Source organism: Desmodus rotundus, chromosome 7 (assembly GCF_022682495.2).
Source record: "Desmodus rotundus isolate HL8 chromosome 7, HLdesRot8A.1, whole genome shotgun sequence".
NCBI lineage: Eukaryota > Metazoa > Chordata > Mammalia > Chiroptera > Phyllostomidae > Desmodus > Desmodus rotundus.
Genome location: NC_071393.1, coordinates 53,605,603 through 53,624,965, shown reverse-complemented (window position 1 = coordinate 53,624,965; position 19,363 = coordinate 53,605,603). Strand labels below are relative to the sequence as shown.

The 19,363-nt window shown below is 42.0% G+C and overlaps 1 protein-coding gene across 3 annotated transcripts in view; it reads left to right on the top strand.

The window, feature by feature from the left end:
- NPAS3 (neuronal PAS domain protein 3) overlaps positions 1-19,363 on the top strand; it is an 850,571-nt gene that overhangs the window by 781,534 nt on the left and 49,674 nt on the right. For all 3 annotated transcript variants that reach the window (XM_053928867.2, XM_053928868.2, XM_053928866.2), the window contains exon 6: positions 6,977-7,095. In XM_053928867.2, coding sequence (XP_053784842.1) covers positions 6,977-7,095 — 119 coding nt within the window. The remainder of the gene's footprint in view (positions 1-6,976; positions 7,096-19,363) is intronic.

The following is a 19,363-nucleotide window of genomic DNA, read 5'->3' as shown; positions in this document are numbered from 1 at the left end:
CTATATGCTCTGTCACTGACTATCTGGCCAACTTGGACAGCACACTGACTCTTTCTATATAATAATAAGCATTTGATGTTTGTACCAGTCAGTCTGGCTAAGCTTTGTTCCAGTAAAACACAGTTCCCCAATTACGGCAAAGACTCATTTCTGGGAGGGTTGGCTGAACAGTCGTCATTCTAAGGCCCAGGCTGATAGTCCCCACAGCAGAGGGAGAGAATAGCAGCATCTCGTAACTGCTCATCTCGAAAATTACACTGAAAATGACACATGACTCGCTCACAGTTCATTGGCCACAGAAGTCCACATGACTGTACCTACCTTCTAAGTGGTCAAGGAAGTGCAGGAAAGCTTTTGTAAGAAAACAACTCATCTAATAAACAAACTGAACTAACAAGCAAAAAGAGACAGAATCATAGGTGGAGAGCAGAGGACAGCTAGTCAGGGGGAGATTAGAAGGTGAAGGATTAAGCAAAAAGGAAAAAGGACTCATGAACGTGGACAACAGTGTAGTGATTTCTGAGGGGTGGGGGTATAAGGAGACTAAATGGCAATGGAAAAAATACAAAATAATAATAATAATAAAGTGATGAATTACATACAAAAAGAAAAAAGAAAGCAATTTGTCATATACTTGACACTTACTCATTCTAAAGTCCTAAAATGAGACAGCTTGGCTTTATCACGATAGCTGCAAAATGAACCAACATCTCCTCCCTTGTCTTGAGAAAGTCATTGTGGTTGTTTGCACTTTAGTTTGTCCTGTGTGCACAGAACACTTGAAAAAGGAAAGATTCATTTAGACAATGAAGGGAAAAGGAGTATATTTATGTAACTTCATATCTTAATGACTTACCCCCAACTCTACTTCTCCTTTAAAAGAAAAAAGACAGCAACTTCCAGACAAGATGGAGGCATGGGTAGATATACTTTGCCCCCTTGCACAACCAAAAAAAGGACAACAACAAATTTAAAAAAAAAAAAAAACAGAACTGACAGAAAATAGAACTGTATGGGAGTCCAACAACCAAGGAGTTAAAGAACAAACATTCATTCAGTCTGATAGGAGGGGCAGAGATGGGCAGCCAGGGCAGAGAGGATACATGGCAAGTAGGCAGCTGGTGATCACACATTTGCATACAGATAAACTCGGAGGAACAACTGGAGAGTGAGACAGACTGCACAACCCAGGGTTCTAGTGTGGGAAAAGGAAGCCTCAAAACCTCTGGCTATAAAAACCTGTGGGGGTTGAGATGGCAGCAGGAGAAACTCCCAGCCCCACAGGAGAGTTAATTGGAGGGACTCACAGGGTCCTAGAATGTACACAAAACCACCCGCCCACCTGGGAATCAGCACCAGAAGGGCCCAATTTGCTTGTGGGTAGCAGGGAAGTGACTGAAAGCTGGCCAAAAGCAGAGCAAGTACTATTGTTCCCTTTCTGACCCCCCACCCCACATACAGCACCACAACACAGCAACGTGGGTTGCCCTGCCATGGAGAATACCTAATGTTCTGCCCCTTAAAACATAACAGGTGCTCTGAGACAAGGAAATATGGCCCAAATGAAAGAACTAGTCAAAATTCCAGAAAAAGAACCAAGTGATGAAGAGATAGCCAACCTATCAGATGGAGAGTCCAAAACACTGGTAATCAGGATGCTCACAGAAATAGTTGAGTATGGTTACAAAACAGAGGAAAAAGTGAAGACTGTGAAAAGTGAAATAAAGGAAAATGTACAGGGAACCAACAGTGAAGGGAAGGAAACTGGGGCTCAAATCAACAGTTTGGACCAGAAGAAAGAAATAAACATTCAACCAGAACAGAATGAAGAAACAAGAATTCAAAAAAATGAGGAGAGGTTTAGGAACCTCTGGGATGACTTTAAACTTTCCAACATCTGAATCATTGGGGTGCCAGAAGGAGAAGAAGAAGAGCAAGAAATTGAAAACTTATTTGAAAACATAATGAAGGAGAAATTCCCCAATCTGGCAAAGGAAATAGACTTCCAGGAAGTCCAGGAAGCTCACAGAGTCCCAAAGAAGTTGGACCCAAGGAAGCACACACCAAGGCACATCATAATTACATTACCCAAGATTGAAGATAAGGGCAGAATCTTAGAAGCAGCAAGAGGAAAGGACACACTTACCTACAAAGGAGTTCCCATAGGACTATCAGCTGATTTCTCAAAAGAAACCTTACAGGCAAGAAGGGGCTGAAAGAAGTATTCCAAGTCATGAAAAGCAAGGACCTACATCCAAGATTGCTCTATCCAGAAAAGCTATCATTTAGAATGGAAGGGCAGATAAAGTGCTTCCAAGATATGGTCAAGTTAAAGGAATTCATCATCACTATGTCCTTATTATATGGAATGTTAAAGGGACTTATCTAAGAAAAAGAAGATCAAAACTATGAACGGTAAAATGACAACAAACAGAGTTATCAACCACTGAACCTAAAAAAAAAAAAAAATTAGACAAACAACTAGAGCAGGAAGAGAACCACAGAAATGGAGATCACATGGAGGGTTATCAGTGGGGAGGGGGAGGTGGGAGAATGGGGGAAAAGTTACAGGGAATAAGAAGCATAAATGGTAAGTAGAAAATAGACAGGGGGGGTTAAGAATAGTATGGGAAATGGAAAAGCCAAAGAACTTATATGTACAACCCATGGACATGAACTAAGGGGGGAAATGCTGGAGGGGGGGTGCAGGGCAGGGGGTAGTAAAGGGGGGGGGGATGAGACAACTGTAATAGCATAAGCAATAAAATATACTTTAAACAAATAAATAAAAGGAAAAATATTTTGTTCACAGTTGAAGAGTAACAACATTTTCTCAAAACTTGTTTTTTCTTGCCCTGGCTAGGTAGCTCAGTGGTTGGAGCATCCCCTTTCAGGGCACATGCCTAGGTTGCAGGTTCAATCCCTGGCAAGAGTGCGTGTGGGAGGCAACAGATCGATGTTTCTCTCCCATACTGATGTCTCTCTCTCTCCCTTCCCCTCTATTTCTAAAATTAATAAACATATTCGGGTGAGGATATTTTTTGAAAAAAACAAGTTTTTCTTAAGTTTTCTTTTTCCTCTCTCATACCTCAGTATTTGGTGACAGCTGGAGGGTTCTGACTCTAGAATTGTGCTGAAAACACTTTGAGTGCACTAAAAAGAAAAGCCCTCTGTATGCCGTGATCTCATACACTGCAGAGACTCCGCAGAGGTTACTAAGAGTGTTCAGAGCAGACCTGGCCTAGGATTGACCAGGGAGACCTAGATTGCCCCCAGCCACCCCCTTCTTCCCCACTTTTCACCCACCCTACTCCTGCCCCTACATAACAATAAGGAAGCAGCAACTCCAAAACCAGTTAGGGAATCATAAACAGATGTGGAATAACACCAATATTCTCTCATATTATGGTGGCATTTGCTAACAAAAATTATTACAACTTTTGCCGTAAATTGTTCTGCAAATTTTACAAAATATGCAAAAACTGACATTTCACTAGCTGAGATAATTTAGATTTATTAAAAAGTTGAGGCCCTTGACATTCAGCCAAAGAAGAGTCTATTTCTTTATCTGGCTTTGCGTTGTATGGGTCTTATTTTTGTTTTTGTTTTCCAGCTCCTTGTTTATAATCCATAGGTCAAAACTGGCCACATCTGAGCTTTGACCACTTAATCCGGTTTTACCTATAAATTTCTCCTTTGTCTCAGACAGCAGATATAACTTCTCTGAATCCAAAATTTCTTATCAGAGCATGCAGAAATCATGGCCTGCTTCAAAGAAGTTGGCAGAAAAGCCCTTGATATCTAGAAAGTGCCCTAAAATGCCTCTTGGACATAGACTGGTTCCCACTGTCCTCATACAGCACCAGCCCTATGGATGCTTTTCTCATTACTCCGTCCTCTCTTCACACGCCCCCTGACACGCGCGCGCACACACACACATATGCACACACAGGCATGCGCCCACGCTGCCCTTCTCTACTCACTGCCACAGTCCTGCCGCACACCGTCAGGGCCACGCTGCCTTGGCTCTCTCCCAAGGGAACCTTTCTGAAAATTGCACTGCCCACTGAAGACACTTAGAAAGCTTCTCCTCTAAAGCAGCAGCTCTCCGCTGTCACGTGCAGATAATACACCTTTGTACACGAGAGTCACCATCGTCAGAGCTGTGATAACCTGAGTGTCCCTGCTAGCCCTTGAGGAAACACGAGGAAACATGGCCGTGGAGTGTGTGCCTGCAAGAGTTTGTTCCGTGTTTCTTTGGTAGGGGCAGTGTGGCACGTTACTTCTGCCTGCCCCTTCCTTCCTCACAACTAGAAAGTCGTATGGAATTAAAAGAGAAATCTTCAACAAAGTCAAACTTTCTTCTAAGTGGCCCCCTCTTCTTCTCCTCAACCCCTCTAAATCCCACACTCTTGAAATAAAGTTGGAGGACCAGTAGAGTTTTTAAATATCAGCCTCAGTGGGGCAAAACTTGACCTTAGCGTTCCTCTCACACCAGTCACCCAGGGTTTAAATAACATTGCCCTGTATGTTTAAACAATTACTGTTGTAACACATGGGGGGCTGCTGTATTCACTGCCTCAGCCAGGGCACGACGCAACGTTCCACCCCCACAGCTCACGCAAGGCTGGTGTCTCGCCTTTCGCCGTTCAGCGGGAAGCACCCGGGCCGCAGTGTCTGATATGCTCACTCAGGGTTTTACTGGGCAGTTCCACACACTGAACACAACAGTAATTTCTAGTGACGCCTAAATTACTCATTCTTCTGCAGATAGGCGGTTCCTTCCTTACTGGGGTTCGGTATCCAAGACCCTACCCCCAAAACATATTTCACTTCTCTGGGAAGTTTCGTTAGTCCTCAGCTATTGCAAACAGGATCTTGCTGAACAGAGCAGAATTTTTAAGGCTGAGTGTGTGGCATGGATTCTGATGGCGGCACGTTAGTTCAGGTCTCTGAGGACCAGTGCCAGTAAGTGTGAGAGGGACAACGGTACACTGGCATGCTTTTCCATTTCCACGAGGATGAAAAACTGCTATAAATTAAGTCTAACCTTAAATGTGTAATCTGTCCTTGGGAAGGGGGAAAAAAAGGGTATTGCATCTTCAAGCTCTCAGCATCCCTTATGAGAAAAAATTGGTTCTAAGGGTCTCTGATCTTGTGTTTTAGTAAAATAGAACTGCACGGCTGACTGACAGTTTTGATCTAAAGCATTTACGTTTAAGTTTTGATCTCTCTGCTTTTGATTAAAACTAATGAGCTCATTTAATTCAAAATGGGAATCTCTGATAAGAGAAATAAGGTTGATGTGATTGGATTAGAGGGGCAAATTAAACTCTTAGAGCAGAAGTTTGTGCTTATATAGTGTATTAAAAAGCTGTTGGCGTATTATGGTGTGTTAGATGATGAGAAAAATTTCATAGTAATTCATATTTAATCAGAAGAAATGAAAGTACTAAATATAACATGGCTCTGCTTTTCCCTCGAGTGATAAAAAGCTGTACATTTAAAATGACATCAGATCCATTCTCTCTAAAACAAAAAAAAAAGAAAGAAAGAAAATCTTAAGAGAGACACATAAGAAAAGGACACTTGTCAGTAGTTCCACGAACCCAGAATAGAAATGCCATAAATATAGGAAAATATAGTCACATTACGACAGGAATGATACAAGAAAGGCCCAGGCCACAAATAGCAAGTTCCTCTCCTTCTTCTTCCATCTGGGCATCAAGTTTAATATAAAGAAGGAGATTTCCATAGAAATAGCTGGACTATATTTCATAATTTATAACTTAAACATTTGCTTGCCTCTTTTCTGTTTTCATAACTATATTCACATACTATGTATTTAATTCTGAAACCTTTACCCCCACCCCAGAGAATATCACTGGTCTTTTGAGAATATCAGAATAAGGGCCGCTCAAAAGAAATCCTGTTTGTTGTTAAAACTGGTTTTTTTGTGTTGTTTTAGAATAAGAAAGATTTTACTAGTATTATTTAGTAGAATAAAATTAAAGTACTTATTAGGATTAAAAAGCCCAAAATTAGGGGGTTTTGTGGGGAAAAAAATTATATAATACCTTAGAAGCTTGATTTTAAAGAAATTAGATTTATCTTGCCTTCTAGATTTTTGGATAAAGGCACTTTTTGATCAGCAAAACTGAAAACTACCCTCTTAAGTTTTGCAAGTAAAACTGTGTTCTATTTAGTCTAAGAATATATAAAGGGAGAGAGTATCTTGCTTAAAAGAGAAGACTATTATTTTCTCATATCAGAAGCAAAGAAGTGAAAACAGAGACTGTTGTCCTGTTGAGACAAGGGCAGGGGACAAGCTGCCCTTAGTGACGGGAAGGGTACGTGGGTAATGTCAGGAGCTTCTGTTTGTCTCTGTCTGTGTGTCCCATTCTTGGCCCTCTATCTGTGTCAGTTGAGAAGACTCATGCTTCTTATTCCCCACAATGAAGAAAACCAACCCAAGAAGGCAAGAGTAATGACCTTGATGGTTTTGTGGCTCTCAGAAACCCCAGTGGGCAAATGATACAAGACAGGTTCTCAGGGAGAACAAAGAGCAAGTCCCCTTCCCCTTCCTCAGAAGCATCTCTGCCTGAGTCTAAGTTGACCCCATAAATCTGGAGGTTTTTCTTTTTCACAGTTCTCTCCATGTGCACTGGCCAAGCTTCAAGATGTGCTATCATTACTTACTTACTCTCAGACACCATTTAGGGAGCTGCTGGAAGTTAAAATGCCTGAAAAGCTCTTGCTAGAAACTGGAATGGAGTTACTTTGGATACTTTAATTTTTCCTTTTTATTTTCTGCAAAGTAAACATTTCCTAAATGAGGTAAATTGATTACTTGGCTCTTAGCACCCATCAGTCATTTATTTTTAGTTAACTCAAGGATTGCACCTGAGCATAGCTGGGAGGGGCTGTGCGGAGATCTAAATCATGTGTGTATTTTTTTTTTTTTTGTATTCTTCAGTGGAGTCAACCAGCCCCAGTCTGCTAACCACTGACAACACCCTAGAGCGTTCCTTTTTCATCCGAATGAAGTCTACGCTGACCAAACGCGGTGTGCACATCAAATCATCAGGATATAAGGTAAGCTGGACTCCGGGAGGGGAAATAGTTCTGTCTTAGGTCAATCCTGGATCCTTTGCATTGAGTTTCCCAGCTGCTTTGGGTCCATATAATCAACACATGTGAGCTTAGGCAGCCCAGAGGGTTCTCATCTACCTTCCCATCTCAGGGTAGGGGCTTCATTGCATCTTAGTCTCATTTCAGACGCTGCTGGTACACCAAATGCCTCAATATAGTGTCTTTTCTTAAAACACCTGTTACTAATGCACCGAGGGCTTCAGCACATGCTGGAAATTCACTTTGTTGGAGAAGGTGAAGGTGAAATTTATATCAATCCCTAAAATGAATGTTCTAGAGTTGCTACTTATAAGAATTCCACGTCTCCCACTTAACCCTTCAAAGTCCCCCTTTCTCTTTAGAGAAAGACTACCTATTTTAATAATATATTGGTCACTGATATTCATACATGTAAATAAGAAAATCAGGTGGGACATCAGAAATCTTCACTTTGAGATTACAATTATTGAACAGTCTTACCTTAGCAGACATAGAATACTCAATACACAGGGTATATGTTCCCCAAATGACAAAGACCAAGTCTGGCATCATCATCTACATTATTATATGATTTTAAGGTTAAAGTATAAAAGCCTTCTAATCTCAGGAAATTCCAACATGTTAGTTACTATAGCAACATAAATTAAGACCTATAAAATGTATGAAATGCCTTTGACAACGTGAATCAACATGAACCGACACACTTACAAATCTGTCAAACAATATTTATAATAGGTGGGAGGACAAACAGAAATGGAACGTACTGTAAGTGCGGCCAAACGAGCCTTCTCAGTTTTAGAGTTTAGGGCTTCTGACAGCTAAGCTCTGTAGGGTGACCACAGTCAGACATGGTCACAGTCATCATCACCAGGTCTGAAAACTTTTACAAGTCATCGAGAGACTAACAGCTGCGTAGAAGTCAGAGTCGGGCACTTTGACATGAATTCTTCAGAGAAAAAGGAAAGGAGGTGGGGACCAGGCCCTTCCTTGCACCGCCTTGAGCTGAGCTGTCCCAGTCTGAAGCGCACATGCGGAGCAGCCTGAACCTTGAACGGCGTCCGAGGCAAAGGAGAGGACGTGGGCACTCCGCCTGCGTAGCTCCAGCCGCGGAGGCCTGTTACAAAGGGATATGTTGGAGGAAAACAAAGACCCTACCCTCAGGAACATTTTGTATTTTCCTTCCTCACTGAACATAATACATTTATTCGTTGTTACCGTGTCACATTAGTAAGTTTGGATTTCTGTAGGTAAGCTATGGGTTTAACGATCATTGTCCCTTGAATGCGAGATGCATTCCTTGCGTTCCAGCATTCAGGACGCGAACGAAACAAGACAGGGTTCCATAATGACTGGAGGGGCAGCCCTCGCCCTAACAGGCACCAGTACAACCGCTGTCTTCGTTACATTTATTATTCTCGTTCTACTGACAACCCTCAGCTGCAGGGCTTGCTTTTGAGGATTACTTTTCTGTCTGTCAGCATTTGTTCCTCACCTTTAGTGGCGTTTCCTGGTTTGTAAGGGACATGTCCCAGGAGCGAAGAAGGGGGCGCAGGTGAGGTATCATTTGCAAAAGCAATATTATAATGCAATATCATTCGATAATTTAATATTCTGGAAAACAGAAAAAATGTATGACTTTCACATGACAAACGAGAAATACGAAAGCTCTGTAAACTCTTGGATCTGCCCACAAGTGGGATGTGTGGGTAAGAAAAATGATATAGGTAAATAGTTTGAGTTTCAGTCTAGGCAAAACCCAGTGGCTTGGGTTCCGTTTGTTTTACCATTGGGACACCTCAAGTAAAGCTGTGTTTGCAACATGACCTGAAATTGGGCGAGCTAATTTTTAAAATATTGATACAATATAACTTTCATTCATTCATTCAACAAATATTTATTGAGCTCCTACCGTGGAGCCTGTTCTAGATCCTGGAAACCCAGCACTAAACAATACAAAGGCCCTGCTTTCCTGGCACTACGTTCTAACGGGGAGACAGTAGCAAGTGAACAAACAAAGAAGGCGATTCCACAGAGTGATGATGGCTGAGAGGACAGCAGCTAACACTTGTGCGCACTGCAGTGTGCTGGGCCTGGCACAGTGTTCACATGTGTCAGCCCTCCCCACAACCCTAGAAGGAGGTGACATGTCACCTATGAGTGGCGAATGAGAAGGGACCACCATGAAAACATACTGAAGAAAAGTGTTTCTGGAGCTCCTTGGGTTTAGGATTAAAGAGACCTTGCAATAAGAAGGGGCCTTTGAGAAACAGAATTTTAAAAAAGCACAACCTCTAATGTCCGGGATTGGAAAAGATCAGGAGCCATCCCCATTTCCATCAAACCATACGTGTTAAAGCGACCACGCTCCTCTGACACAACCCTGTCGGGACACCTTTCTCAAGATACCCCAAGGCTCCCTCCAGTGCCTTGTCGCCTCCCCAGAACTGTTCCCCCAATAAGATGAATCATGCAGCAGACCCAGCTCTCCCCGCCCCTCCACCATGAGCCCCCTTGTTAATTAACCTTGTCTGAAAGCTCACGGGAGAGCTGTGGGACCCACGACATGGCACAGCTGAGCGACATTCCTATTTATCTGTTCATTCTCAGTAAGTAAGTCCAACAGCCTAGAAACATTCAAATAAAACTGGTAACCACCCCGCCACCACACAGTAAACACAAATAAAAAGAAACAATTATGATAATTTCTCTGTACTCCAATATTCCCCCTACTTTACTACTATTGGGTGCCTCTTCCTTTTCCTTTAGATCCCGGCTGTCTTGCTCAGGGCAGGTCATTACATTTCTATTTTTTCTGTAACTTGGCACCTGGACTTTTCTGACTTTTTCTATTGATTTTTGTGCCCACTTATTAATTAACTCTGGGACAGACACTATACCAAACGCTTTATACTTACTTCAGCGAACCCGCACATTATTTGAAGACTTTCTCTGTGGCAGGCATTGTTCAGATTTTATAGTCTATCATTACACCCACCCTGCAGGTGGGAAAACTGAGGCTTCAATGGGTTCGGCATGTTGTCCATGCTCCAACAGCTCTTCAGTAGCTACGGAGGCGTCAGGATGGGTCTAGGCAGCTAGGCTCCAGGGTTCAACCTCTTCACCCCTCTGCCTCGCTGCTCGACAGAGCGAGTCCAAAGAAGGGCTCAGCATGAACTGCATCTTGACATATGAAAAACTAAGTTTTGAAAAGAAAAACCTGTTGCCTGATGAAGACCTGCCCTTTATGTCTCAGCCTCTCTCACAGCACTAGTTCACAGAGATTTGCAGAGATCTACTGTCCTTTCCAGGGACTATAAAACCCACTCAGGTACCCGTGACCAGGAATTCTAACAGTCAAACAAGTGCCCGTCTGAATCTGCTCATCCAGTCAGAGAGCATAATCTGAATTGCTGTTGCTTCCATGCCCCAGTCCTCAGGAAAGCTGTCCTCTCCGATGAAGCTTCCTGACTGTGAGCTGACATTCGCTTGTCTCTGTCTTCATTTGCTTTGAAATCCACAGTAGCACTGTTATCTGGACCAGCCACTTCTTAGGCCTCAGGGGCCTCCTCGATGTTTGGGTCTCCTTGTTGGCCACATATCTAAGCGTAACACTGCTATCCTTTAAATTTCATTGCATCAGTATTCTGCCTTCTTGACGAGGTCTGGTCTGGGTGTGGGCGAACTTACTAGGTATCCCACAGAGGATAAAAGGAGATATGTAGTCAAGGAAATTAGAGAAGTGAAGACTAATTGGCTCGCATCCTTAGCTCCTATCTTTGGAGGATAGTTTCCTTTGGCACAGGACTGTCAATTTTCTATCTGCTCTTAAGTGCCACCAGCACCCCTGTCGTGCCTAGAGTGGGTGCCCAATCACATGATGATGCCCTCACTGTAATGCGTGGGAGAGCCTCCCGCATGGGCAACACTGACAGAGGGAGGAAAGCTCCCTCGTGTTTATATGATGCTGAGAATGTCTCTGAACTCTGCAGAGACAAAAAGCTTCAAGTGTCAAGGATTCCTGCTATGAAACATATGAACAGATTACTGGGGAGCTTTGGGGGAACTCCAGGTTCTTAGAAATAAGCAGCAGCCCCCCCAGTCTGGGATGATTTGCATACGAATTTGCCTATGGCCACGTGTTGCACTACATGATTTCTGAAACCTATCCAGCCTCCTTATAATAAGAGTCAGAAAGTATAAGTAATAGAGAAAATAATGTGTAGGTTCACTAGTTTATTAGGACTGCTGATATACCTCAGCTTTAAGACTATATCGAAACATGAAGTAACCAAAGCAATTGCCCTTTCCTTCCTCACTTCTTCCCCCCATTTATGTATTTAATGGTAACACACAGTGCAGTCTTGTTGCAAAAGACATCAACTTCTAGATTGCAAAAGTACAAAACTAAGATTTACATTTTGATCCCTTCATGCAGATAGAGATAATCTGAACAGGTATTTCTCAGGAAATATTTTATAAAAATTATACCTAATATTTATAAATTATATGTGTTATTTTCAGTGGTACATGATCCTCTTTTTCTTTCTGTTCACTTAGGTGTGCAACAGAGTTGCATTGCTAGGATTCCCAATGTCAAAATCATGGCCAAGTACATTTTAAAGTTGAAAGTTTTTCATAGGCAAAAGTACTCTTGACTGAATGTGCATACTGACGAATTTCAAGATATCATACTAAGAGGGAATTGTTACTTACTATTTCAGTGACCTAGAATTTTAGCTCTTGGTTTAATTTTTTTAAGATTTTATTTATTTTTAAGCAGAGGAGAAAGGAGGGAGACAGAGAGAGGGAAACATCAATGTGTGGTTACCTCTCACACACACCCTACTGGGGACCTGGCCCACAACCCAGGCATGTGCCCTGATCTGGGAATCAAACCTGTGACCCTTTGGTTCTCAGGCTGGCGCTCAATCCACTGAGCCACACCAGCCAGGGCTAGTTTAATATTTTAATAAAACTCACAATACACAATCAAGTTCACAGTGCACAGTGTCAACCCCTCCTTCTTGATCCCCTGCCACTGTAATGTGCTGCCAAAATTGGTTGAATCCACCAGCTTCCATTTCCATTCCTCCAGTTTAATATCTCTTTCTGGATCTGTTGTGAGAAATACCCAAATTACCTCCCAGAAAATTTTACTTCTCCATTCTATCCCACAAGCTGCTGTCCGGAATATCTCTCCAAAGCCTCAGCAACCATTTACTCCTTGGCTCCTGTGTCATCAATGGTTTGTACTGTCAATGTATTCAAAGACCTAGCTCTAGTCTACCTTTCTACCACCACCTTCGTCATTCTTTCCTGGAACTGTAAATACCGATGGTCTAGGAAAATCCATCCAACCCTCTTTCCTAAAGTAAGCTTACATAGTCACACTGCTATGCCTTTGACTATGCTGTTTTCTTTTCCTAAAAGGCTTCTCTGCCACACTTCCACAGGGGAAAAACTTAACCAATATGGCACCATGCAGGTGCCACTTTTTAATTTTTATCTCCCCGGCTCTGAGCCTCAATTTTCTCACCTGTAAAATGAAGCTATTAGCAGTACACGACCCAGAGAATTTTCCTAGGGATCAAATGAGATAACACAGGCTCAGCTAAGCATCTTCTCTCCATTTGATGAAGCACTTTCATATAATTTTATAGGAATCTCACAATAGCCTTTTAGGTAATTACACCTAGTTTCCCAATTTTGAAGACAAGTTAAAGAGAGGCACAGAAATATGAATTGATTTGTCTAAGGTCATCAATGGTGAATGGCAAAACAGAGAACTACCCAGATCCTCTGATTTCAAAGCCTTCTTTCCAATATACTAAGTTGGGTGCTGGGTACTTTCTCATTCCGCTTCCTTCCCTCAGTGCCTAGCACATTGTGCTGCATGTAGTTGCCACTCAGCAAATGTTGGTTGAATCGAATTGCATGTTCTCTTTTTTTCCCGAGGTAGCAATGAAAAAGGTCGACATTAGTGAACTCTATTCTGTGCCCCAGCAATACAGCTAGTTGGCATCAGTGTCTTTTGGCTGGGATCACTAGAGTAGCCACAAACACACATGACTACAGCATGACGTGGCCCGCATCCCAGCCTCCTGCCTGCAGGGCAGCACCCCTCTTCACCAGTGCCTTCATGAACTCGGAAGGGACCACATCCACAGCATTTTTTGAGCCACTGAGGATTTCTTTCAGGTGTGAAAAATAGAGTCATTTTAACATCACTTATTCACCATGACCTCTAATTGGTGTCTGGAGATTACCAGTTTCTTTCTAGTAAATCATCTTTCAAGAACTTTTTTCTGGATATTAACATTTTGAGGTTCTAACTCTCTGACACTTTGAACTGTATTTGCAGCACAGTGCCACTTCTCAAAGATTGCTAAAAATATGTGAAGTGTTATTATAAGAAGGCTGGTTCGTTCTTTGCCCAAGAGGACAACCATATGCAATGAGTGTTAATTGTACCAGAGAAGTGTGGCTTGGAGGTGCTCCCAGCACCCAAGGAGGGGAAATGTGGTGGTGGCCCTTCTCTGGAGGTTTCTAAGAGGGTTCCCCAAACTTGTCAGTTAGGGGTCTCTTCTCCTCCTGGATGAGTGTGGACAGACTGGATGCCATCGGAGTGTTTCTTACACTCTGAGATTCAGAGATGTTCCAGGTGTCTGGACATATCAGTTCTTCTCCTGAAGCCTTTCTTCACCTCAGCTTTGTGTCATCTTGAAATGATGACTACAGTATCCCAAGCTGCACAAAATGTAACTGTCTTGTCAAATCAATAGATGAATTTTCAGAGAGACCAAAAATTCTGTCAACCCATTCAGGCTTTCTAAGACTACGCATTTATTGCCTTTCAATCAACCCAGACACCCAGAATAAATTGAAGGAGAAAAAAATTTTCCAGGGTAGAACTTACAGGCAGAGGTTATTGTGATGAAAAATGCAAATAGAGGAGAGAGCCAATGAAATCAAATTTTTTAAATCTTAGTATCGCTTTTTAGTCCCTGTTCACCTCTGTACAATTAATTGTCCATTACAACATAGTTTCCAGTGTCATTTTAAATACAACTGACATTGTTTCTGATCTTAAAGAATGTCTTTCCCATTACAAGGCATGACAGTAGCTCCGCCCTGGGATAGGTCATTTCCACTGGGACTAATCAGCTAGCTATTCTACCAACTAGAGGCGTAATCATTAGCCATTCTGTGAAGTGTCTGTAAATCCCAGGTACGTCAGTGACTGCAGCCCAAGTGCGTTGCTAACTCACAGGCACTTAATTTTTATCATACAGATTTTAGAAAGAAGGTAGGAGAAGTAACAGCTTCCTGTCTTTTAGTAGTGCTAGAACTTTTCAGATTGAGTTTCTGAGTCATTAATCTAAGCATAACGAAAGTGATGACCCCTTTAAAGATGGCATCATTGGTGCAAAAATTAACAATTCTTTCTGTGAATAATGTTTTAACTAATGCCCTTCAAAATTGTCATTAATGTCTGTGTAAATATACTCTCAATCTGATCGATTTTAAAATAGAATCTCCCTTTTATGAGACTTTGGCCTATTGAAGTGTTTTAAAAGAAAAAATAAACAGACTTAAGAACTAAAAAGTAAACACAAGTCCAGTTTCAGGCCCCATACTCCCTGATGTTCTGAGGTGCCCTAACAACAGCTGCAAAGGTCCACCGTTTCTGTTCCCCCCAAATTATCTCCTCACCCAGCGGTCTGAAGTAGCATTCATTTAACTCCTCGCAGACTTCAAGGGCTCCCAGATACATTGCCCTGTTTGGCCCACTTACCTCCAAACTATTGCACTGAGGAGTAATTAAGCACAAAGGCGTGATGCCACACAGCTGAGGACTTGGACTTAATCCAGCCATTCGTGGCTCTGTGACTTTAAGTAAGCATCTATTCCCTCCCTTGTAAAATGGGAGTGCCAAGAGGGCCTCCTTCATAAGGCTATTGTGAACTGAAGTGAGATAATGTAGATAATGCCTGTCCCACAATAAACATGTAATATATGTCCATATGTGAAGTTTCATGTTTATGGAACTTGTGAGGTTGACAAAGGTTTATGTGGACCATCCACCGCCTTAACTTCTATACCTCTGCATAGGTACCTCTATCTATGGGAAGTAGTAATTCATCAATAATATTTCAGATTATCTCCTGGAAGTTATAGGAGCTCTAGAATAATGAATGATTTATTTCAAATATAGAAAATGCATTTATTTCTGGGAAATTTCTCCCTGCTTAAGTGTCCTGAATATTCATTTGATTATAAGAGACAAAATATGACTGAAATATGTCATCGGCCCCTTTAACAAAAGGAACACATACGAAATGGTTTTCTTTGGAACTGGTTTAGCATCATGGCAAAACTTATACTGCCCTTTAATGCAGGACATGAAGTAGGGACAGGGCCAATTTGGTGGTGTTGATCTCTGGAGTAAATGGAGCTGTAGGATCCTGTAGCTCACAGGGCTCAACACTTTGGTAAAAGCAAACATATAAAATCTCCCCCTGGGGAAGGTAAGTTACCCTCGCAGCAGGAACCCACTGCATCTCAGAGCCACCACACAGCACGCCAGAGGGGATTCTGTCAACTCATTCCAAGTGAGGGGGGAAGTCAGGATTCTGGGGCTCATATCGTCTCATGTAGAGACTTCCTGGGGGACAAGGAAGTGACCATGTCTTTCCCACCTCTCTGTGAGTGCCTTCCACCATCAGACCAAAAGAATGGCCTTGTTGCAAAGTGCTTTGAGTTACAAGAAGACTCTTATTTAAACAAGAGGACCATCTGCACAATCAATTCTCAGTCCTCTGTAGTAATAGTCAAGGAGAGGCTTTGGAATGCTGCCTTGACTGTGCGTGTGTTTAATCCGAACTACGAGTGGGCAGTGGGTCTCCCTATGTCGCCACGTTGGAAACAGCACTTTCGGCTCACCGTTGGCAATGGTCTCCAGAAACAATCCGTATAAGTTATCATCAGGCTGGTAGCAGTACTTATACTTCCCTTTCACCGGCGATTTTATACTTGCTTTTTTTCTCCCTGGAGTATGTCCTTAGATGTCAAACCCATGGTTGACATTCATTCAGATTTCTGCTCAAATGTCACTTCCCTCACCACCCCATCTAACATAGCTCAGCACACCCCCTGCATCCCCACTACCTGCTTTATCCTGCTGCCCTTTGCTCTTCATAGCACTTGACATCTGAACACGATTTCATAATTTGTCTGTGTAAGGTTTGTCTCCCCTTCCACAATGTAAGCTGAAGCTCCTAGAATAGTTTGAGACACCTAGTAGAAACCCAATGAACATATATTTCAGAAAATAAATAAATTTATAAATATTGAGCATCATTTGTGCAAAGGCCAAAACATATTCCCTCCTTGGGTCAATATCCTAGTTCCTTTAAAGGGAATTTAGAGATGAGAATATGCAGCCACTAAATTATGTATTTTAAGTTTTCAGGCCCTATTGCTAGTAAGATAAATTGATGTTTCCTTCCTGTTCCTTTTTTAAAAGGCCGCACTAATTACTGACATATTCTATGATATACTTTTCATGCAATCATATTCAGTTTTTAAAAATCAACATGTATTTAACTTATACCCCACTTGTACCCAGTTCTAGTGGCTAGAACTCTGGAAGCACAACCAAGAGTTACTTGATTATTTCTTGGTTGTTGTAAATATATTTACTAGTCCTCAACAGCCCCTTGTCAAATGTCCTTCAAACTCATGGCCCCCTGGAAAAATCTTGAGGACACAGTGGCTTAGTAGGGCACACCCGGTGAGGGGAGTCAGACAATTTCACCCTATTGCCAGCACTCTGCTGCTTACTTGCCATGCGACATTGGGCAAGCGGCCTGATGATTGTGGGCTTCTGTTTCAGTGATACAAAGTACAGTAAGTCCTTACTTAACATCGTCAACAGATTTGGCACTCAATTTTATCATCTGCTAATTGATATAAACAAATTCCTACATCTCATCATCATCATCATCATCATCATCATCGGTGTTATGCCAAAACAACGTTATAATGAAACAAAGTCTCACCAAATGTTATTTGAGGAGCTAAGGTATACAATAGACTTGATTTCAGTGTTCTTTAGTTACCCGATGGCTGAGATTACATCCTCTTTAGCTCCACTCCCAACCTTAGGGTGAAAGCCCCTTTGGAACACTCAGCTTGAATGAAAAAGGGAATCTGCTCCATCAGGAGGAGCCCATGCCTGCTGGGGAGACAGAGGTTAGAGCCCGTGGGGCAGTTCCCGTGAAGGCCACCCGGAGTTACCAAGAGCTGCCTATTGCCTCATGCCAGTGCTGGTTTGAGAACCTGAAATATTATAGGAACATTTAATCACAAGGGAGAAGAGATCTGGGGTTTTATAATTCTTAAGGAGGGCTCGGTGAAATTTTGTACCTTGTCCCACACAGATTAAATTCTGAGAAGTCAATCTAGACCCTAAAGTAAGGGCCAAACTAAAAGGCTGATTTGAGAGTACTGCTCTGTTGCCTTATACGGTAAGCAGTGACAAGTTTCTTTACTCACTTTAACACCACATGTCCTCATCCCTCTTTTTATGCCACAAACGTAAAGTATCATATTCTGTTTATTTGTTTACAGTTGGCTTACAACACCATTGTAAGTGTTGTCTGCAATGGCTGTAAGTTTCCATTCAAAGGGACCTGCAATTCATAATCTGCTTGGAATAGCCCTCCAGGCAGTTGAGTTCTGGGTAAACGTTCTTTAAATATTTTTTATTGACTGATTAACTTTAGAGAGAGAGGAAGGTAAGAAGGAAAGATAGGTGGAAGAGAAAGAGATTTGTTGTTCCACTTATTTACGCATTCATTGGTTGCTTCTTATATGCGCCCTGACCAGAATGGAACCTGCAACCTTGGCTCCTCGGGACAACGCCCTAACCCACAGAGTTACCCAATATTGAATGGAATTACAGCATTATAGTTGTCAAACTCCTCAAAGAGAGGTACCATGGAATGTAAAACATTCTTATTCTTGAATTGTTATTTCATTACAAACTACTATCTTCTCTATGGATATATATTTTCTCTCTTTCCACTGGAAAGATCTAGAGAGTAATAGTTTTCTGTGGACCCCGAGTAGCCAGATTCCAAGCACCTTGGCAGAGTGGAGGAATGTTAAGTTCTTTGCCTGTTGTCACTGAGACACAAAAGTGGCCTAGTACCTCCATGCTGTCACACACTCAGAAAGTCCTGTCGGTCAGTCACAGTGAATTAGAACCCAGAAGGCAATGGAATGACAGCAAGCCGATCAGTCAGTGAAGAGAGAGTAAAGGCCAGAACCCACTGTCCCATGGAGGATTGACAGGATGCTCAACCTAGAGAGGCCCCTTGTCCAATCTTTGGCCACATATGGTGGTTTTAACCCTGGAGAAAGTGTCAGAGGAGGTGTCCCACAAGAGCCCATGACATATTTTGGCCCCCAAAGACTCCTTCCCCTCCTGCATACATAAATCTTACCTCCTTATCCTGCCATCTAGTCCTAAAAATTTTAAAAGGATGGTGTTTTGCCAGAGAAAATTCATAGGCACCTGCCGATGATTCCCTTCCTGCTTAGAATAATCTTTACACAGCTGCGATACTGCAGACTGACTCTGTTCAAAGTACCCAACAGTGAGGCTCAAGCAAGAAGGGCGCCAACGATGTTTGGGTTCTAATGATGTCAGCTATTCCTCTTTTTTTACAGCATCATTAGTAATCTGTCATTCTAATAATAATAATTCCCTTTTGACATCATGGAGGTAAGGAGAAATCATCACTGACATCAAAAATGAGGTGATATTTCAGCAGAATTATTTCACCGAAGATAAAATGGAAAGCTTTATTACTCCCCATGCCTTTCAAGAAAGCTGAACAAGGCGTATGCTGACCCTGGAGCTTATCTACTTCAGTTCCTTCTGGACTGGTCTGAAATAACTAATTTTAATTGTTCCGACTAGATTTCAGATTATGCTTTTCCCCAAAGCTTTGCATCTACATAATGGAAACTTTTTTCAAAAACAAGCTTTGTCAGATCATAATAAACTGGGAAATCAAAAGAAAAAAAGTCAAGTGTAACCGCCAATGATCTATAATTTTCATTCTTCAGCATCACCTCTTGTTCCGAGTATTCAGGAATCGATTTCACTCAATCATACAGTCAATACTGATTGTGTACCTGTTGTGTATTACACACTCTGCTG